Here is a 20,998-nt window from a genome sequence, read left to right as displayed (position 1 = left end):
GTGTCATGGGGATGTCATGATGGTTTTAAGGGGGGATGGAGAGGACGGGGGTGATGTCAGAGCTTTGGTTGCGAACCAACATCGATGGGGGCTGATGATGAGTTGTGGATGAGATGCAGTCTCGGGGCATTAGATATCAAACGTAGTACTACTACCTGCGAAGAAGAACGCTATGTGAGGGTCTGGTTTGGGGGTTGTTGTTGTAGTGGGGGGACGTCATTGCTGCAGAGTTGTCAGAGACACTACCTAAGATATTGCGGTATGGTTGGCAAGAAGTAGATGCTGGTCGATACGCTGAGCCAATATGAAGCACTACGATGACCAGCTCAATCTGACCAGATCTGGACTGGCCTGTTAACTACGGCAGGACGTTGTCTTCGATCCTGTATCCGAAGACGTCACCAATAGAGCCTTGGATGAGCACCGTCGCCTCGATCGAGAAGTGTATACAACATTTCCATGCACCGGAACTATTCTAGTCGACGTAGGTGTCCTCTATAGGAGCGATGCTTTCATACAATAGTTGCGTGGAGGTGGCTGCAAGGGATGGGGCTGCAGAAACCCAAATTGGAGAGAGACTGCGGCTACCATCCCAGCCAATGGCTCGCTTGCAGAAGGTAGTGTAGATAGTATAAGAAACTACAAGTCTGCTTTAGACCCCAGAGAATAAATTCAATATAGCACACAAGGAGTGAATATCTGCCATTATACCTTAACTTCTATACCTCTTGATTGTTCTAATTCATGGCTATTTCATATCAAACTACTGAGAAAGAGAGCGGCCGCATTGCTATGTCCCAGCACGATGGCCACAAAGAGAATGCAGCACCAAAGGTTCGCGTATCTCATCCAGTCAACCTGTCTGGTGTTGCTCCAGAAAGCCTGGAAGCTCACGCACTATCCGCCTGGGCGCTTTTGTTGCACTTCTACAAACACCAGGACAGTGTGGCCTTCTTGCTTTTTCAAAATGAAGGACAACAAGAGGATACATCCACAACAAAGTCCGTCGCGTCGCACCAAGTGTTTTATGATATTGATGAGGACAAGACCCTGCAAGAGCTTCTGGACTCCCTGCCAAATGTGAATGAGGTCGCGAATCCGGAGAGTCAGCAGTCGATGTCTGCGGTATATATCGACCAGAACCAAGATGCATCCCTGGAGGAAGTCGTCGCGAAGCATAAGGTATGTCCATCAATCTGCCTCAAGTTCATAACTCATATGAATCTAGTATCAAATGATAGCCAGTCTTCATCCGACGAAGATGGGAATGACTGCTAGGATATACTCCCATGCCCGCGAGCCATCAGCCGATCTGTCAGCCGTTGTTGAAGCGTATAAAAACATATGGAAGGCGATGACAGACATTCCCTCTTCGAAGATAGCCCACCTCGATCTTGCCACAGAATATGATATCAAACAATTCAAAAAGTGGCACGCGGACCTGACCCCGAGATCATCGGAAACAATCCATGGATTGATCAATCGACACTACCGATCAAGCCCTGGAACATTGCGATACGCAGCACCACTGAGCAACTTACATTCCAGCAGCTTGGCGAGAGGTCTGCGGCAATAGCCCACGAGCTAGCAGCCAAAGGCATCAAACCAGGCAGCAGGGTCGGAGTCTACCTGGAAAAGTCCGCATGGGCGATTGTAGTAATCATAGGTGTCTTGCGTGCAGGAGCAGCTTTAGTTCCGCTCGATGCTTCATGTCCGGGGGACCGACTGGCCTATATTGCTCAGAAAACGGAAATCCAAGCATTGATCACACAGACAAAGCTCACCGACAGAATTAGCGAGTCCGGTCGTCAGAACCTCGAGATCATCACGCTCTCCAGCCTAATGCAGCTACAAGTCCCAGAGAACTGGCACACAGAGACAGCCAAAGACCCTTCGCAGGTTGCGTATATCATGTTCACGTCCGGAAGTACAGGTAAGCCCAAAGGCGTGGTGCACATACACCAAGCAGTCGCTGGAGGCTTGCAAGATGTCACCGAGACCTTGCATATGGGCTCGGATACACACCAGCTGCAATATGCTTCGTTTTCATTTGATGGAAGCATTCTGGAGCTCTTTGGGCCTTTGATTGTTGGGGGGACTGTTTGTGTTCCATCGACGGAAGAAAGGGTAGAGGACCTGCAATCAGTCATGCGCAAGCTCGAAGTCACAGATGCCACCCTGACCCCAGCAGTAATCGCCCAGCTCGAGCCAGCAAGCTTGCCTTCGCTCAGAGACATTTCCATCGGAGGCGATGCGCCAAGCTCAAACATTCTTCGCAATTGGTCTCGACACGTCACGCTCAATGACCTATACGGCACCACAGAAACATCCGTATGGGATACAATCAAGACCAGCATGAAGTCAGGCAATCACCCTAAGGATATTGGAAGAGGCATCCGAGTCAATTGCTGGGTTGTGGATCCAGACAACGTGGAAAGGTTACTCCCCATCGGCGCTATAGGCGAGCTACTCATACAGTCTCCATATCTCGGGAAGGCTTACCTGGACGAACCAGACCAGACTTCATCAGCATTCATTGAGACTCCGAAGTGGTATGCTCACTTTCAAGACACCGCAGGGTGTCCGATGTATAGAACCGGTGATCTTGCTAAGCTCGATGCTGAGGGAGATGCCATCTTTATTGGTCGCGAGAGCGGCTTCGTCAAAATCCGCGGCATGCGTGTTGAGCTGACTGAGATCGAGAGAGTCATTGAATCCGTGATTGCTCCGCGTAGAGCTGCAGTCGTCCTGGCCAGCGTTGACGGGAAAGAAGAGAACCAGGAGATTATGGCTTACGTCGAAACTCCGCAAGATATCATTCCGTCGTTGGCTGACGACATGCATGCGGCACTGAAAGGACAGTTGCCTTCGTATATGATACCCACGGTCTTTATACCCATCCAGTCAATCCCATTGACCGAGTCGAATAAGAGTGACAGACAGCGTTTGCGTGCATCAATCTCCCGAATGAACGGCACAGAGCTGGATGCGTACAGACCGGGTGCCTTTTCCATGACACAGTGGGAGAAGATCGATCCGAGAAGAGAGTTTGCCGTTAAGCTTAGCAACATAGTCGCAGATATATTAGAAGCCAGACAGAATCCTGTCGCTGAGTGTCTCCGAGATCATGACTTTCCGGTCTCAAGTGTTGGGCTTGATTTCGTTGAAATGGCGCGACTCACTGGTCTCATGCGACGAGACTGGGGAATGGACATCAAGGTTGAAAGACTGCAGGAGCCAGGATTGACAATCGGGCGACTTGAAGAATTATTCCATGGTAACGCCGGAGCGGCTGACGATGACACGACAGTGGATATCCTCGACGAGCTAAACCATACCCTACCACAAATAAACTTGGCGCCTCACCACACCAAGAAGACCATATTTGTGACATCAATTACCGGGTTCCTGGGAAGTCAAGTGTTGCGCTGTCTACTCGCGGAGCCCAACGTCGGACATATCATAGGGTTAGTCCGGGCAAAAGAGATATCTGAAGCCGAGCAAAAGATCCGATATCATGCCGAGATCGGTGAATGGTGGACGGGGAGTCTGGACCCGCGTGTTGAGATCTGGCTTGGAGATTTGAGCAAGAGAAAATTGGGGCTGTCCGCAGAAAAGTGGAAGTGCCTCACTGGAGAGTTGAGCGAGACGCGGATTGATGGCATTATCCACAACGGAGCGAGAGTCAACTGGCTTGACTCTTATGAGAGTCTCCGACCGACTAATGTCGACAGTACCGTGGAGGTTCTTTCTGCTGTGGCGATGCGATCCAGCCCATGTGCTCTGACCTATGTTTCAGGCGGGTATCTTCCAGCAGTGGATGAATCAAACAAAGACATTTCCAGGAAGCTTGAGCATTCCAGTGGATATGATCAGACCAAGATGTTGTCGAGGCTGTTAGTGGAGCAGTATAACGACAACGTCGACAGGCTTGAGAACCCGTATCTTCCAACCGCGCAGACGATTCAGCCTGGCTATATTGTTGGAACCAGGACCGAAGGTGTCGCTCATACGGAGGACTTTCTATGGCGGCTTGCGTCCAGCATTCTCAGTCTCGGCGCGATCAGCGAGGATTTGACCGACGCGCACATTCCTGTAGCTGGTGTTGATCAGATTGCACGATTGGTAGTGGAGAGCACAACTAGAAGGACACCCTCTAAGCGTGGCGTCGACTGCTGGGATGGGATCACGCTGGGTGAGCTGAGTGCGATACTGCAGCGGGAGACGGGGATTACGGTGAAGACCATGCTACACGACGAGTGGATGCGCGCACTAAGCTCAGACGTCAGTTCTAGATCCGGCCATCCATTTCTTCCTGTGCTGCAGTGGTTTGAAGACAACCAGTGGCAGTTTGCGAACAATGTGGTGGATTGATTCTCATGAGCCGGTCTTTGAGCGGGAGGAGATTGTGGAGGCCATTGTCAGAAGCGTATCATATCTGGTTGAGATAGGATTCCTGCCTTGCAAAGACAAGAGGAAGGAGCCAGAAGGGTGTGGAAAAATGCCGATATTCAAGAGAAGTAACTAGGTAAGAGACAGAGGAGGACGAGAGTCGAACAGAATGATTGTTGATAAGGCATGACTGAGTAAGGGTGAGTAAGTAGATGTGGTAACTAGATGTGATGGGCAGCCCCGCGGTAGTCACGCCGTCCGTCGATCATGTGCTTTTGCTTCTTGCTTCTTGCTTCTTTCTCCCTTATACTGCTTTCTCAAATCCATCGGCTGCATCATCCTCCCCTCTCCATCAATAAGATTTGCAGATTCTTGACATGGCATCATCTGCCGTCAAGGTAATTCCGTCATTATCGGTCAAAAGTAAGCAGATTTACTGGACTTCATTTGCCAATCGTTGAATTGATTCTGACGGTGCAATGCTGCAGGCCCACTCTAACCATTGCTTAAAGTATGCGCATCGGAGACATTTTCAATGCATGAAACGGCTTCCACCAACCATCCTTATCTTGTCTCCAAATCCAGTTGCCCTGCCTCGAAAATGCTGGATTGTACCAGTGATCAGATAAGAGTAAAGCCGACTGGTGCCAGAGGTGGATCCCACCTTGAAAGATACTTTTTGCCTCGGGCAAACTTTGCATCAGAGGCTTTCCAGGCACTCAACGCCATTGACGAATACGCGGCCAGGGCCCCACACTTTCTGGTCCTATTGCACAAATTGTGCTGCTGACAAACCTACACAACCATGATGTGCCCTGGTTTTAGCCACATTCGGGACGGAGACTTATACCGAAAGGGGAGGTGATCAAGGGGCCCGCCCTGGAGGAAGAATGTTCGGCAAGTTGGGTCTGCTCCACCAGCTCTTTGGATGCCGAATTTCGAGCGGTTGAACATCTCCACTCTGGATTTCAAATCATGTTTCCAATGGATTCTATCCAGGCCGTATAAAGGTCGCTGGTCGTCCGGTCAGGCCCTTATCAGTCTCAGAGTGGCATTTTCCAAGACATTTTACACGCATCCTCACCATGTCTATCCCCGACGTTGATATCGCGCCCGCTCCGGGCATCTCCTACTTCACCCCCGCTCAGGATCCTCCCGCAGGTACGGCAGCCAATCCTCAGACTAGCGGCAAGCCGGTCCCCAAGCTCTATCAGCCTCTGACCATCCGCGGTCTCACTTTCCAAAACCGCCTCGGTGTAAGTTCTCTCTTTGTATGCACTTGATGGGCTATGAGCTGACTCTGCGGTTTCCAGCTTGCTCCCCTCTGCCAATACAGTGCCCAGGATGGCCACATGACCCCCTACCACATTGCCCACCTGGGTTCGATTGCCCAGCGGGGTCCCGGATTGATGATGATCGAGGCGACTGCCGTGCAGCCCGAGGGTCGCATCACCCCGCAGGACGTGGGTTTGTGGAAGGACTCGCAGATCGAGCCCATGCGCCAGGTCGTTGAGTTCGTTCACAGCCAGAACCAGAAGATCGGAGTGCAATTGGCCCACGCCGGACGCAAGGCCAGCACCGTTGCTCCTTGGATCTCCACCGCCGTGGTTGCCACCGAGAAGGTCGGCGGATGGCCGGACAACGTCAAGGGACCCAGCGACATTGCCTTTGCCGACTCCTTCCCCCAGCCCAAGGCGATGACCAAGGACGACATCGTCCAGTTCAAGAACGACTGGGTTGCCGCCGTCAAGCGCGCTCTTGCGGTCGGGGTTGACTTCATCGAGATCCACAACGCCCACGGATACCTTCTTTCGTCTTTCCTGTCCCCCGCTGCCAACAACCGCACCGACGAGTACGGTGGCTCTTTCGAGAACCGCATCCGCCTCCCCTTGGAGATTGCCCAGCTGACCCGTGACACGGTCGGCCCCAACATGCCCATCTTCCTCCGTATCTCTGCTTCCGACTGGCTGGAGGAGGTCCTCCCCGAGCAGAGCTGGAACAACGACAGCACCATCCAGTTTGCCCAGGAGCTGGTCAAGCAGGGCGCCGTTGATCTGATTGACATCAGCTCCGGCGGTGTGCACGCTGCCCAAAAGGTGAAGTCCAGTCCCGGTTTCCAGGTTCCTTTCGCCGCTGCGGTCAAGAAGGCTGTTGGTGACAAGCTGCTTGTGTCGGCGGTTGGTGCTATCACCAACGGACGTCAGGCCGAGGAGATCATAGAGAAAGACGGCATTGATGTGATCCTCGTTGGCCGTGGATTCCAGAAGGATCCCGGCTTGGCCTGGACCTTCGCTCAGCACCTGGATGTGGAGATCTCCATGGCCAGCCAGATCCGTTGGGGCTTCACGAGACGTGGCGGTACTCCGTACATCGACCCTTCGGTGTACAAGCCGTCGATCTTTGATATGTAATATGTTATAGATTGTACATAGACGAGCGTTGAACATACAGTTGCGATCAAGAATTAATATCAGAATTTCTGGAACTCTCCCATTCCCGTCTACTCATCAAACAAGAACAGTAGGTGTGACCAGAATCACAGTTCCCAAGTTCTCGTCCATTCAGGACGACACAACGACCCTCGGCAACCGACAGCATACTCTCACATCCACAATTCTATTGCCTCTGCATCCCAATAAGCCGGCGCCTAAAACAAAACCTTCTATATCTACCAACACGACTGCAATGATAAACGAAATCTACCACCAAATCCAACTCAATCAAGTACTGTACAGAGCCCTCACCCCCTTCACAAACAAAGCCCCTAATCCTTCAAACCGGGCGTCTCCCCCACCCGAAACACATACTTGACCGCACTGGCCTTCCCATCCCGCAAATCCCGCATCGCGCCCTCTACCCCCAACAACCCCTTCTCCCGGACCTCCCAGGGGTGGCCCTCGAACGTCCCCTCCGCCAGCGCCCTTCCAAACCACCGACAAAATACGAAACAAAGATCCCTTGCGTCCGCCGCCCCGCCCACCTCGTGCGCACTGCTCACCCACGTATTGGTCTTCACGCCGGGCGATACGTCGTACGGACAGGGCAGGACGTAGTTGACCTGGCCGCCGGGCGCGACCACATTGCGGATCACCTCGGAGCTGGTTTCGCTGACGATCGTGTCGAGGATGTGTTCTAGCTTCAGTTCACCCGCAGAGGAAGAGGGGGAGGGGGATGCGGCAGCGAGGGCGGCCTTCACGCCTTCGATGGTCTTGGCTGCGCCGTCCCGGTAGTCGACGATCGCGTCGCCGTGCGCCGGGTCCAGGAAGCGGGAGATGTAGCTGGCGCCGCGGCCGGCGATGGCGATGATGGGGTGGATGTTGCTCAGGCGGGCGAGTTTGATGGCGAAGGCGCCGACGGCGGTGCTGCCGCCGTAGATGAGGAGGGGGGTGCGCTTGGTGGCTGGAGCTGGGGCTGGGGGCGTCCAGGGGAGCGGGAGGCGGTGGTGGTGGTAGAGCGAGACGATGGCGGTGAGCGCGGCGAGGGGGATGGTTGCTGCTTCTGTTGGGTTTGTTAGTTTGTGTCTGGGACTGGGTTTGGGTATGACCCAAGGAAGGGAGGCAGAGTACACACCCTCGAAAGACACCTTGGCCGGGATGTGGAAGGTGGTGTGGCTCCAGGCGACGGCGTATTCGGCATACGAGCCGCCGGGGGCCAGCATCTCGTGGAAGGCGCCGACGCGGTCTCCGGGCTGTTTTGCGTGTTAGTTGCGTTGCTGGCATACCATGATGGATAATGCTTTAGGAAGATGGAGGGCTCACCTTAAACTCAAACACATTCCGGCCCACCTTCTCGATCACGCCCGCGATGTCGTCGCCCTGGTTCACGCCGTCCTTGATGTGCGCGTATCGCTCCCCGAACGTCTCGTCGTCACTGCCCGCCAGCTCGGGCACCTTCCAGTCCTTCGGGTTGGACCCGGACACGACCACCCGGATGAGCACCTGGTCGTCGTTGATCTCGGGGATCGGGGAGTCGATCAGCTTGCAGCTGGGGCCGGGGAGGTTGATGATTTGCTTCATTGTAGTTGATAATATGCGGTTATGGGCGAGTGGTTGAGTTGCTGGGGCAGCTGTCACTGCCACACAATAAATACTCGCCCCTCACCTAGATTACCCCATTGTAGCCTCACTTTTTCTCTCTCTCTCCAAAGAAGTAATTATTAAGCAGGGTGGAGACGGTGGGTGTTTTGACGTCACCTGAAGAAGCTTATGTTGGGGTTGTGCAATCCGGAAGGGTGGGAAAAATGCACCCGAGTTAGAGTTAAAAGAATATGGGCCTGGATTGGGAAGGTAGTGGACTGTAGGGAGATACAGTGCCTAGGCAATTCTCCAACGGATGTTGTTCAGCCGTGATCCGTTCTGTCGGGCAACGGCAATTGTTGAAGAAAGTGGAGCCTCCCCGAGACGGGGCATACACGACTATCATGGATCGACCGATTTGAAAGCTTCTCGTTTCATATTTACATGTATTCGTCGCAAATCTAGCCTCTAGTCTATAGACTTTCTAGATCTATATCTACCCACCCTATAACCATAATGAAATGTCCAGGTCAAATTATAGCTTGCTCTTGGGCGGGCTGTTCTTCAGGACAGCCGAGTTCCAAGGATAGGGGTCGAACACCAGATCGTTGACCGGGTTCTGGCTGGCCCGGCGGAACAGATCAGGGTAAACGTCGCCATCGTACTTGCCCAGACTGCTGTCCAGCTGCCAGTCCGGAATCTTCCAGGCATCCACCAGCCGCACGGCGTGGGGCCGGATTTCATCCAGAAGCTTCATCACCGCGTTCTCCCGTGCCAAGCCAATCTGGCGGACCGTGACAGCGCTCGACGAGAAGAACTCGGAAGCTTCACGCTCCAAGGTGTGCAGAGCGTACAGACGGAACAGCTTCTGCAGGACCTCGGTCGTCGCTCCGTCCACGGCCGACGCCACCTCCTTCGAGTTGACGGCCTCGTAGAAGTTCTTGACAGCCAGGTACTGGGAGTGAGCAGTCGACAAGCGCCAGAAGTCGACCAGAAGACTGTTCCACGAGCGCTTCTCGACGTCCCGGTGCTTGAGCGCCTCGAAGGTCATGTGAGCCGTGCGCCAAGCAAAGGCAGCCACTATGTCGGCATCGTTACCGAGGATGTCAAACGAAGCGCCCTTGTCACGACGGCTGAGGTAGGTCTGCAAGATCTGGGAGGTGTCGTTGCCGGTTCCCTTGCCAGCAAGAACAGCGCGAGCAGATTTCAAAAGCTAAATCAGTCAGCGGAAATATCTTGGCAGATCGAAAACATCACGTCACTTACGTATCTTGCCACCTGCTGCGTCAGCATGTAATTGTCGCCTTCCCAGGTGAGAGTAGGGAGATAATCCGAGTACCAGGGCCCAATGCCGCTGAAACTGCTGTATCCATGACCACCGCAGGCACGACGGCACACCTCAAGACCTTCACCAGCCGTCGTACTGGCCAATGCCTTGAGACCGCAAGACGTAGCGTGGAGATCGGCCAACAAATCCGCTCCGGCCCTCAACTGCTCAGGTCCGGCACCACGCTTGTCCTGTCCCGGCTCCGAGGCAGCCTTCATGCGGGTCTGGTTCTCCTCGTAGAGTCGCTGCATGCCCCTACCGGTGAAGTGCAGGGCATACATCGACGCAAGCAAGGGAAGGAGACGGATCTGGACCATCTTGTAATTAAGCACCTGGTTCTCTCCTTCATGGCTCTTGGCATCGCGATCCTGGAACTGTCTACGCACAGCACAATACCGGGTGGCGATGGTAACACCGCGAGCAAGGACACCACCAGCCTGAAGAACAATGTTGGAACGGACCCAGGTCATGGTACCGTAAACCAAGGAAGGAGAAGCCGGGCGTTGGTACTCGCTAGTCGCCTGGTCCACGCGACAGAAGCGAGCCAGCATATTCACATGGGGAATCTTGACCTTGTTGAACAGAAGGAAACCATTGTCCATCGTGCTAGCAAAGTCAGCATGATCATCAAACATGGACGTGGCGGTCGGTACTCACTTATATCCGAACTTCGGTCCAATATCACCCACGTATACATTCTCCAAAGGCTGATGCGTCTCCATGTCACGGATCTGCACAACGAAAGGGTGAGGACCATAGTTCTTGCCCTTGATGTAAAGCTGCGCCATCACTACCGCGTGGTTGGCGGTACGTCCCAGAGAGCCGATCCACCATTTGGAGGCAGTCAGCGTAGGGGAGTGGATAGTGAATGTCTTGTCCTCCGGGTTCCAGGTTGCGGTGGTCTCAAGTCCACGGACATTAGACCCGTGACCCAACTCCGTTTGCGCATAGCATCCCAAGATCTTGTAATTCTGAGCCGGCTCGTAGAAAAGCTTGTGTTGCTCCGGAGTGCCTTGTTCCCGCAAGGTGACCTAGCGCAAAGAGATACCAATTTAGTTCTCGGCCAAACCGGGATGGGGAGAAAATTGATCCAGACATACCAGAAACATGGTGGCATGCAGACCATATGGCGTAGGCTCTGAAAGCAAGTCATTTGCAGTGTGAAATTCGGCGTCCGACCAGCGGTTTTGCTCAGCCAGCTGATGCAACCGCTTAGCCTTGGCCAGGGACCGTTGAATGCGCTCGGTCCGGCCTAAGGTGTGGTTGTCGGACTTGTCGAAGACTTTCTCCGACTTAAGGATAGACAGGATTTTGTCTTGACGGTCAAGGAAATCTTTCGTGTGAAGTAGCTCACCGAGCTTGTCCACTGCGACATTAGACTGAGCACGCTCCTCTTGAAGCAAGTGCGAGCCCTGCGGGTCGGCCGGCTTGAGGGCCTGAACCCAGTCGGGAGGTGGAGATGGCATTGTAAGATAGAATGGATCTGGGGAAAAGAAAATCTGTGGGAAGAAGCTGTAGAAATGAACCTGGGGGACAGGGGGTGGGGAAGGCGTTATAAAAAGGCCAGATTCCGGGGGAAGTTGGTGAAGCGGGAATAAGCCCAGCAGCGTTGGGATTATTCGGTCGAGACCCGTCGGCTGTCGGCGCTGCCCAATGCAGTAAGTACCGAGGCAAGTTGCATTGCAGCCTTGGTGCCTGATTACGGGGAGGGGCGAAGAGGCAAAATTGCCGACTGGCAAACCTCCATCGGACCGATCTTTACCGAGTCATCCCTTCCTCAAGCTGCAGTGCAAGTACTCGTGTTTATCTGATCGCTATCACGAGCTGGGATCAGTAGCAGTTCGAGTCCATTGCTGGTCTCATGGTTTCAAATATCAGGACTGCGATAAGTCGGAATCAGCTTCACATGTATTGTCACAAGCCGTGTGAGTAGTTGCTTTGTGTTGCTGCTCAGCCTGGCCACCATGCAATAATAAAATATAGAAATTCGAGAATCAGATCACAGCACCATGTTACTGCAAGGCGCGCTCAAAGTTCCGGTCGGATATCAGACGGACACTGGCTTTTCTATCTACTATGAAGAATTTCAGTTGCATGCTTATCAAGGCGGCCTGAAATCGAGTCCCAATCTTCAAGTCACTAACCTGAGGCCACAGACGAGAGCCCGGTAGATCCACTCTCACATGTTGAAGCTGAACCAGCATGGTCCACGTGCACCTCTCACACCCTCGCTCTCGATGCCAGTAATTGAGGCTCAGTCTACGTTCCGATCTTCAACGATCGCGTTCCCCGTATCGGTTGATAACTCCGCCATAGCTTCAATCTGCTGCGAGTTCCCGTACGTGTCTGCATACCGCGCCAACATCCACTCTTGCACTGTGATGGGAGGGTATTTGGCCGCCTCCGTTTCCCCTTTGCAACTCGGAATACACTCCACCAGATAGTCCGGATTGCCCGAAAAGAAGAACGGCGCACTATATCGCTCCTCTCCACTTCTGTTGATCACTCGGTGGAGGTTGGATAAATATCGATCGTTCGTCCAGCGCATCATCATGTTTCCCAGGTTGACCACCAACGCGCCGGGAACAGGATCAACATCTGCCCATTGAGATGCCTCGCGGTCCCAGACCTGAAGTCCGCCTATATCGTCTTGCAGTAGGATAGTGAGGCCGCCGAAATCCGTATGCGCGCCGATGCCTGCAAAATCGACTCAGTACTGCTATTTGTCGGGGTGTTGGTTCTGCGTACCTCGCTCCAAACTTGATTCGTCTGTTTCCTGCGGCGGGTAGTGCAACAACCGCAGAATGGTCGCTGAGTCGCGGCAGAACTCGTCGAACCAGTCCTCTTGCAGCTCTAATGTCAATGCTAGTATGCGGAAGATCTCTACAGATAGGTAGGTCATGAGGCTGTGGTAGTCATTTACCACAGCGCGAAACTGCGCTGGGTCTTCAATTTCCGCCGGATATTTGTTTGCACCCTGCGAGAACTTCCCAGCCTTCACGGCGGGATGGTCCGGAGCCAGCTCTCGGCAGAGGTAAAACCCTTCTTTTAAGTCGCCGGGTCCTCGTTTCTCGAAGTTCTGTGCGCGAAGGTGTTCATACCCCAGGTTCGGTGTGCCGATGTCTAGTTGTCTCACAGGTCAGCCTACTCTCAGTCGCTGAAGCCAAAGTAATGATTCAATGAGCGAACTACCCATGCTGTATTTCTCTTTCACCTCAGCTGGAAGACTGAAAAGGGCCCGGGCTTGCTCGAGAACATTCTGTTGAATGTCAAGGGGAATGCCATGGTTGACCAGCTGGAAGAATCCATGTCTCTCGCACGCTTCTCGAATTTGCCGGACGAGGGTTGCTTTCTTTTCTGGATCGGCTTCGTTCCAAACTACAAAGCATTGTCAGTGATGCACAATATGTACATCTGATATCGGCTTCGAACCTCCAAAGTCAATAATAGGCGGTGCTGTTGCCATGGTGCTGCTATTGACTGATTTGTGTTGAGGTCAGTGAAGTATTGCGGGGTAAGCGCTTGGACACGTGGACTTGCATCCCCTGGCTTTTAAACTACTTTGATGAACAATAATGCAGAGAACTGAAGAAGTCTCAAGTTTGAGCTAAATTGCTAAATATCGAATTGTTCGAAGGCGGACTGGCTGGACAAAGAACACTCTGTTCTCAAAGCTTGGAAAGAACGCCATCTGGTTTGAGGATCGACAAATGCCTCCTTTGGATCTCCTTAATCGAACGGCATCTACTCGGATTAGCATTGGGACGAACCCTCTTAAACGGAAGCCTTACCCAGCCAGTGCCATCGTGATCATCAGCTCGTTTCGCAGGATCTGAATGGCCAGCTCCACACCTTTCTGGCCGTCGTACTGGAGGTTTGTCATTAGTAATGCCATCTCAGGAGATGAAAAAGAATACGTACCGCCAATCCCCAGATCGGAATTCGTCCGACGAAGCAGAAATCTGCGCCCAGAGCAATGGCCTTGAAGATGTCGGAACCGCGTCGAATGCCTCCATCGATTGCGATCTGGATACGACCCTTGGCAACCGGTGCGCATTCTCGCAGAGCATCCAGAGTGGCCGGGACACCGTCGAGTTGGCGACCCCCGTGGTTGGAGATGACGACGCCGTCCAGGCCGTATTGAATGGCGAGCTCAACGTCTTCGGGGGTATATACTGTGGAGATGTTCATAAGAGGTGGTCTCGGACGAGTCAGCTAAGGCTTGTTCTTACCTCCTTTCAACCAAATTTGCAGCGTTGTGTTTTCCCTGAGCCAGGGGATGGTGCTTTCCCAGTCCAAACTCGGATCTAACGCAACCTCAAGTCAACAAATCGCGGGCATCATCGTGGTTCAAGTTTCCAACCTACCATACTCAGTCCGGTTGGAAGTATCACTGCCGCAACTTAGGATATTCGGCCATTCCATATCCTCCGGCAGGGTGTAGTTGTTCCGGTGCTCATTCAGACGTTTCCCTAAAACAGGCACGTCTACCGACAAGAAAAGCGCCTTGTAGCCTGCCTTCTCGGCTCGGCGCAGAAGCTGTAGCGTGATTGACCGATCCCTTAAAACACACATCTGCATTACATATGGATTCCCACGGCCCTGACTGGCCACATCCTCCAGCGAATAGTTCGAATATGAGGAAAGACCCATGCAGATGCCATGGTTGGCAGCAGCACGTGAGGTTGCCAGCTCGCCGTCCGGGTGCGCAAGTTTGTGTGACGCTGCCGGGCTGAATCCGATAGGGAGGGATACCTGTGCGCACAGGAGTTTAGTATTGGTACGACACAGCCATATTGAGAGAATAGAGAAAATGCTGTACCTTCGTGCCAAGAACTTCAGTACTAGTGTCCACCTTGTCTACGTTGATTAAGATGCGCGGGCGGATTTTGTACCGGTCGAATGCCGCCTCATTCTCACGCAGTCTGAAGTTGTGTTAGCGATGTAGGCGTGACAATTGAATCGGACGTACGTGATGAGATCCATGGCGCCCTCATTATAGTACTCTATTGCGCGTTAGCTAGACGCTTGTGCTGGCCATGCTCGGTGCAGCAGCATACCTCTGACCATCACGGGGAGGTTCTGGCTCCCAAGAGCCTTCAGATCTGCGATGCAGCTGACATTTTTGTCATAGCTCACTCCACGATGGGCCATTCTCAAGATGCTCAAGGAGAAAAGGAGTCGAACTAGGAAAAGGTGATGGTAAGAGAGTAATGGCTAGACTGCAGAGAACGGGTGTCGCATTCAGCACCTTGGTGGTGTTATATGAAAGGGAAGCACACTGGCGCATGACACGTTTTAGGAGAGATTTCCTAAAACGGTATGAGATTGCCATAGTAAGACGCAGCGCATCTACTATGCAAGACTCCGCATCTCTAAGCACCGGTCGGAGATATCGTCTAGGATAGAGAGATATTGCTTTCATGTAGGTATAGTTGTTTTAGAGTCGAGGCAGATCTTCCCCGGGATCACCTTCCTATCCGGGACCACTACTCAAACCCCTCCATCTTATACATCGCGGGGTCTTTTCTTCTCCCCTCATCCTTCACTCTCATCACTCCTTGACAATACGATATCGACGACCGAATTTCCCAACGCACCAACAGACACAGATCTATTCACAATGGCGAGAATTTTCCTGTAAGAACGAACACCCCCGCAGTCGTCCATGAAATCATGCTTACCACTCTTCAGGACTGGTGCGTCAGGCTACATTGGCGGCGATGTCCTCCACGCTCTTCGATCAGCTCTACCTAAATGCGATTACAGTGTCCTCTTGAGGGACGAAGAGAAGGCGAAGAAAGTCCAGGCTGCTTACCCCAACGTGCGCGTGGTAATGGGGGATCTAGACGCTGCTGCTATCATTGAGAAGGAGGCCACTCAAGCAGACGTTGTCATCCGTGAGTTTGCTCGCTTTGAGGGCCATCAATCATTTTGCTAATCACATGCTCTCCCTATAGATGCCGCAAGCACCAACCACATCAAGAGCGTCGAAGCCATTGCACGTGGTCTGTCAGCAGAAGCTAGAACGAAGCCTGGTCAGTAGTGATGGTCGAGTTGAAAGGCGAGCAATAGTTGATAGTGATTACCAGGCTGCTGGATCCAGATGTCCGGCGCCAGCGTTCTTTCCATGCTCGATATTGAAAGCAACACATTCGGCCAGGCATCAAGCAGCATCTACAGCGACGTCAACGGCGCCGAGGAGGTGCATGCGCTGATCAAACGCTACTCGTCTAAGCGCATTGTTGACAACTTTGTCGCCAACTTGCCTCCGGCGGCCACGCGACCCAAGACCGCTCTCATCTTCGGCCCGATCATCTATGGTCGCGGCCGAGGCGCTGTCAAGCAGCGAAGCATTCAAATCCCCGAGCTTGCGCGGGCCAACCTGCAGCGTCGGGAGGGTGTTCAAGTGGGCAAGGGCGAGAGCACCTGGAGCAACGTCCACATTGCAGACTTGAGCAACATCTTCGTCAAGTTGGTGGAGAAAGCACTAAAGAATGCGGACGGCGAGTTGTGGAATGAGGATGGGCTATACTTTCCGGTGAACATCGAGATGCTAGTGAGTGCATTTACTGTCCGTGTCGTGCCCCAGTTGCTAACAGTGTCTAGTCGTTCAAGGAGATCTCACAGCGCATCGCACAGGAGGTCTACAAACTCGGTCTTGCAGACTCAGCTTCTGTGAAGGAGGTTGACCCTAGCGACGCGGACTCTATCACGCCCCATGCTGCAATTATTCTGGGTACAAACGCGAAACAGGTGGCTCAAAGAGCTCGCCAGTACTTGAACTGGGTGCCCGAACGACATAGTTTGGAAGAGGAGATTCCCCTTGCTGTCAGGGCTGAAGTAGAGGGATTGGGCTTGGCGTAGCTTCTAGGCTTCGATTTAGAAATTAAACATATGTCCCCAAGCCATTATCGCAATCTTTACTGAATTTTCTTGATCGGCCCTGGGCTTCTGTTCGCATGTTCTTCTTGGTTCGTAATCGTAACATACATCATCAGTATAGCGTTTTAATTTCTAATTGTCTTCGCTATTTCTTTTTCTTATCGACAGACGTCCGCACTAACCCCAAAGAAGCAGGTACTTCCGACAGGAACCGCAAGCGAAAAAGGAAAGAGATTCCGCGGAAAGTGAGGGGTTGCAGATTGTCGTGCTTCCTGATATAGCAACAACCTGTCCATTACCCCAGATTCACCATGATAGCAAAGCTGAGTCTCAGACTCAAACATTCTGAATTACAACCATCGCTACGATTGACAACCACTTCCGATGCCATGGCAGGGTCCAAGGCATCAGGCAACCGATCCCGTCGCACCCACGCTTTGGGAGCTTGCAAGACCTGTCGTCGCCGACATGCCAAATGCGATCAACGGAGGCCCTCGTGCCAGATGTGCCGGGCCAGCGGGGTGACATGTGAGGGGTTTACTGACGATATTCGCTGGGTAGCAGCACGCAAGCATCAATCGCCGCCGCGAACGAGGGACTGGAAAATCAAGAAAGATCCGGCTAAGTTGGGCCCGAGACGTCTTCTTTACACAGGTGATTGACTCTGTCACATCTCCATGATGGCCTCTAATGACTTAATTCAGAGCAGTCACGGCTTTCCATGAGTGATGCCTTGAGCGCGGAACTAGTATCGGGGTCTATCGATGCCTCATTAGCGGAGATCGATAGCCGGGCGAGGGACTCAGACCGACCTACCGAGGAACATATCGTGGTCGGGCCTTTCTCTGTGCTGGATCTATCGGGTCCGAAGCATGAAGAAACTGCCTCGCAGCCACAAGGGTCCAGGGCCACGGAGGTCGTGAGCCCTCCGCCGATACCGGCACCCCTGGTTGAAACCAGCTCGGTCGTAAGCCCGTCACTGTCGCAGGAGTCGATTGCTTACATGAATGATCTGCTACAATGGTCGGATCTCTTCAGTATCGACCTTCAAATGCCAGACTCTATGATGTCAACAGCTTTTGATATTGGTGATGCTCTTTTCCTCGAGCCAGATGCACAGGCTGCTGTCAATGGTGGTGCGGTAGGGACAACAGATCCAATCCTCGATATAAATAGGGAGCAGGGAGGAACGCACTCGACCTTAATCCCACAGCCACCCTCGACCCTGGCCAGTGATCCGGTCAATGTGTTAGCTGATGCCCACTTTCTGCTGCGACATTTTCAAGACCATGTCATCTCTCGCATGTCAGCCATTCCTCTCGAGCAAAAGTCTCCGTGGAAGATCACGAATGTGCCATCCGCAGTGGTGACGTACAGTGATTTGACCTTTCTCGGGTCGCAGAACATCAGCCATGCTCGTTTAGCGAACCTATATTGCCTTCTGGCATGTTCTGCGCTGCATTTGACCCTTAATCCATCGATGAATACATCAGAGTCTCGGGTGAACTGGCAAGCGATCGCTGAGCACGCATATAATCTGGCCAAGGACCATATGCAAACATCACTAAGACATGAGATTCAACCCAAAGCTGCCAAGTACAAAGACCAGCTGATGGCCATCTGTGCCTTGACTGAATTTGCTGTAAGTTTCATGCATCAATTGCAAACCACAGTTGAAGCATCTTGCTGACGCCACGTAGATTATCAGCGGCCAGCAGCAAGACGCACGATGCTATATGGTCGACGCTGAGCGGCTACTGCGCTTGCGGGGCCTATCCAAGCGACGCATATCCCAGAAAGCCCGCCTCCTTCACCACGTATACACTTGGCTCCGGATCATCGGCGAAAGCACCTACACCCTACACGACTATACCCCTTCGGAGCATTTCATGAACGCCTTGAAATGCTCGTTCCGATGTGAGAGATCTGATAGCATCACCAAAGCTAGTGCCACCAGCGAACAGACATCACGATTGGACGACTTCCTCCGTCTAGCCCGCGGCCCGTCCGACAGCGACTTGAATATCAACGAACCCAAGAGCCAAGACGTCGGTCTCCATGACATCCACCTCCAGGACTCCCGCAGCTACCCGGATACTCTGTATCAGCAAATCTATGGCATCCCGGAGACCTGGCTGAGTCTGGTCTCCCAAACAACACGTCTGGCCAACGTGATGGAAACCTTCCGGGTGGCCCGGCGGACGCCGCAGGTGAAGGAAGCCAGCATCGAAGCCTGGGACGCGCTGCACCGCCGCAGCGCCCGGCTCGAGAATATGGTCTGCGCTTTAGCCTCGCGCAAAGTCGAGAGTGCAAGCACGTCCCCGAATCTCTCGGAGGTGTGCTCCCAGGCGCACGAGTACCTCCTCGAGGCGCTGAACTCGGCGCTGGTCATCTTCTTCTACCGTCGCATCCGCGAAGTACATCCGCTGATCCTCGAAGGCCACGTCGACAAGGTCGTTTCATCGCTCAGCAAATTCGATGCTGCGTTGACCGAAGCAGGACAGACCGGGCCGGGCACCGCGTGGCCACTGTTCATTGCGGGGTGCGAAGCGACCAATCCCGAGCGACGGCGCGAGGTTCTGAAACTGCTGGACAGGGGAGAAGCGCGGTGCGGGTTCGCGGGGTTCCGCGTGGCGCGCGATGTTATGAAGGAGGTCTGGACGCAGCAGGACGAGCACATCACTTCCAGTCGCGGCGAGTCCATCCCGACGTGGTTGCATGTGACCAAGCGAGGGCAGATCTGGCCTATCCTTGCTTAGAGTGATTTAGGTTGTAGCATTACTGTACATACGAAGTAACGAGGTTAACGACTTGGAACGCAATTTCGTCTATGATATTTTCCATTTCCGGTAGATGAGGACAAATCCAACGCTATTTTGCTCCAAGGGTCTGGTGGAAGAGGGACGGGGTAGGGAATAAGCACAACAGAAAGCGATTCTCTGGAGAGACCAAACTTTTCTGGAATGGTAATGTCTACGGGGGAAGCTTCTCATTCCAAAGATCATAATTGCGTAAACTCACACGTCGTCGTGCTCATGGCAGGTTTACCGTCCCCGTCCCCCGGAGGATGGAGATGCCCTAACTCAGGACTGAGTCTTGCACTACCCCCTGCCCCTGGGACGAACCATTCCGACAGTGGCCGTCACAGGTCCATGCATCCATGCACCCAGACTCATCTACTCGAAGCTTGATACCGAGTGGGACATACAAAAGGCTAGTCGAGGCAGGGCAGCCCGTCCCGCTCGTGCCCATCATATACTTAGCATATAAACAGCCCCAGCCGACCGTACATGGTTCTTCCGGTAGTATTTGGCATACTACCTGAACAATTGATCAGCGGAGTTGTTCCCTGAGCTTAACACTCCAGCCAGTCCCTCGTAGGGCGCAGGACTCACGTTCCTGGCAATCGATTGATCTGATCAGGGAGAATATTCCGGGATCTTAGAGCTTCAAGGTTTATATTATCCTGTAAGAGCGATTTGTCAAGAAGCAAGAAGACCTTGGGTTCTTCCCTCATAGCAGGCAAGAAAAAGTATGGTGGATGGATAGCTGTATAAGGAGAGAACAGTTTGGAACAATTGAAACAATGATAGATATCTTGACTAACTTAATGAAAAAGCCGACGATCCCCAGGATCTGATGTAGATGTCAAGCTACCTGTTCGCTGTATACGACAAAAACAAAAGCCAAAACAATCAAGGTAAGCCCTCAGAAGCTGGTGTCAAACGTTATAGTCTAATCCTGATGACAGGCGATCAGCTGTCTTTTTCGCCCTTGCAGAAACAAGCAAGAAACTGGAGTTTAGACGGATTCTTGATCATCTGCAAGGGAGAAACCCGGAACAAATAAAACGTCAGTTTTTCTGTAGCTTGTTGATGCTAGCTATTACATGGTTTGCAGTAACGGGGATTCTCCACTACTCTAGTGGTGGTGATATCCCCGGCGATGAGGTCAACGTCAACGTTCGGTGTAAGGCCTCTGGAGAATCGCCGCATATTGCCTATGCAAGACAAACTGCAGATCTGACATCTTGGTCAGGGCTGACAATTACGTCAAGGTTCGCAAAGCGTATGGCGCAAGGAACCCCACCCCCTTGCGCTACGATACCCGAGTCTGTATGGTGCGGCATAAGCGGCCGGCGAATGAGACCGATCATGTATGTACACAGAATGCGATGGGGGCAGGGTTCCAAATTTGAGCACTGAAGCATGAGGCTGACGAGGAACGTCTTGCACACCGCTCCCCGGCTCCTTCTCCACGCACGAGAATTTGTCGATCGACTGGCCCATAAATCAATGGCATAGTGTTGTTCTCTCTTTCCGAAGCAACTGCCATTCTGTAGTAATAGCAGTCAAGGTCGCAGACACAACAACACGAG

At 52.9% G+C, this 20,998-nt stretch overlaps 8 protein-coding genes across 8 annotated transcripts; 4 read left to right on the top strand and 4 right to left on the bottom strand.

The window, feature by feature from the left end:
• Positions 1-792: 792 nt before the first annotated feature.
• Positions 793-4,374, top strand: ASPACDRAFT_43289 (uncharacterized protein; the record flags this gene model as incomplete). Its single annotated transcript, XM_020201227.1, has 2 exons — positions 793-1,182; positions 1,552-4,374. The coding sequence occupies 2 exons, from the start codon at positions 793-795 to the stop codon at positions 4,372-4,374; spliced, it is 3,213 nt and encodes a 1,070-aa protein (XP_020056002.1).
• Positions 4,375-5,477: 1,103 nt separating this feature from the next.
• ASPACDRAFT_28806 (NADH:flavin oxidoreductase/NADH oxidase) lies at positions 5,478-6,803 on the top strand (the record flags this gene model as incomplete). Its single annotated transcript, XM_020199589.1, has 2 exons — positions 5,478-5,648; positions 5,706-6,803. 2 exons carry the CDS (start codon positions 5,478-5,480, stop codon positions 6,801-6,803), a joined length of 1,269 nt encoding a protein of 422 aa, XP_020056001.1.
• A 120-nt stretch (positions 6,804-6,923) lies between these two features.
• Positions 6,924-8,458, bottom strand: ASPACDRAFT_119239 (zinc-binding alcohol dehydrogenase family protein). The gene is made up of 3 exons (XM_020196235.1): positions 8,151-8,458; positions 7,963-8,080; positions 6,924-7,890 (listed from the first exon to the last, which is right to left on the bottom strand). The coding sequence occupies exons 1-3, from the start codon at positions 8,406-8,408 to the stop codon at positions 7,157-7,159; spliced, it is 1,110 nt and encodes a 369-aa protein (XP_020056000.1). The 5' UTR covers positions 8,409-8,458; the 3' UTR covers positions 6,924-7,156.
• A 364-nt stretch (positions 8,459-8,822) lies between these two features.
• On the bottom strand, positions 8,823-11,254 carry ASPACDRAFT_78590 (uncharacterized protein). The gene is made up of 4 exons (XM_020205215.1): positions 10,836-11,254; positions 10,393-10,766; positions 9,675-10,341; positions 8,823-9,621 (listed from the first exon to the last, which is right to left on the bottom strand). Exons 1-4 carry the CDS (start codon positions 11,199-11,201, stop codon positions 8,944-8,946), a joined length of 2,085 nt encoding a protein of 694 aa, XP_020055999.1. The 5' UTR covers positions 11,202-11,254; the 3' UTR covers positions 8,823-8,943.
• A 735-nt stretch (positions 11,255-11,989) lies between these two features.
• On the bottom strand, positions 11,990-13,201 carry ASPACDRAFT_43285 (isopenicillin N synthase family dioxygenase; the record flags this gene model as incomplete). Its single annotated transcript, XM_020201226.1, has 4 exons — positions 11,990-12,432; positions 12,484-12,858; positions 12,925-13,113; positions 13,168-13,201. The coding sequence occupies 4 exons, from the start codon at positions 13,199-13,201 to the stop codon at positions 11,990-11,992; spliced, it is 1,041 nt and encodes a 346-aa protein (XP_020055998.1).
• Positions 13,202-13,403: 202 nt separating this feature from the next.
• On the bottom strand, positions 13,404-14,889 carry ASPACDRAFT_52330 (alpha-hydroxy acid oxidase; the record flags this gene model as incomplete). The annotated part of the gene is made up of 8 exons (XM_020202600.1): positions 13,404-13,479; positions 13,527-13,603; positions 13,657-13,910; positions 13,968-14,042; positions 14,103-14,490; positions 14,558-14,660; positions 14,708-14,741; positions 14,796-14,889. 8 exons carry the CDS (start codon positions 14,887-14,889, stop codon positions 13,404-13,406), a joined length of 1,101 nt encoding a protein of 366 aa, XP_020055997.1.
• A 225-nt stretch (positions 14,890-15,114) lies between these two features.
• On the top strand, positions 15,115-16,678 carry ASPACDRAFT_1856237 (uncharacterized protein). The gene is made up of 5 exons (XM_020197479.1): positions 15,115-15,375; positions 15,430-15,635; positions 15,696-15,773; positions 15,828-16,294; positions 16,345-16,678. The coding sequence occupies exons 1-5, from the start codon at positions 15,359-15,361 to the stop codon at positions 16,600-16,602; spliced, it is 1,026 nt and encodes a 341-aa protein (XP_020055996.1). The 5' UTR covers positions 15,115-15,358; the 3' UTR covers positions 16,603-16,678.
• A 222-nt stretch (positions 16,679-16,900) lies between these two features.
• On the top strand, positions 16,901-19,470 carry ASPACDRAFT_1856236 (Zn(II)2Cys6 transcription factor). The gene is made up of 3 exons (XM_020197478.1): positions 16,901-17,274; positions 17,325-18,262; positions 18,321-19,470. Exons 1-3 carry the CDS (start codon positions 16,932-16,934, stop codon positions 19,377-19,379), a joined length of 2,340 nt encoding a protein of 779 aa, XP_020055995.1. The 5' UTR covers positions 16,901-16,931; the 3' UTR covers positions 19,380-19,470.
• Positions 19,471-20,998: the final 1,528 nt, after the last annotated feature.

The sequence above is a fragment of the Aspergillus aculeatus genome, assembly GCF_001890905.1.
Source record: "Aspergillus aculeatus ATCC 16872 unplaced genomic scaffold ASPACscaffold_8, whole genome shotgun sequence".
In the NCBI taxonomy this organism is placed as follows: domain Eukaryota; kingdom Fungi; phylum Ascomycota; class Eurotiomycetes; order Eurotiales; family Aspergillaceae; genus Aspergillus; species Aspergillus aculeatus.
This window is presented reverse-complemented; position numbering and strand designations above follow the sequence as displayed.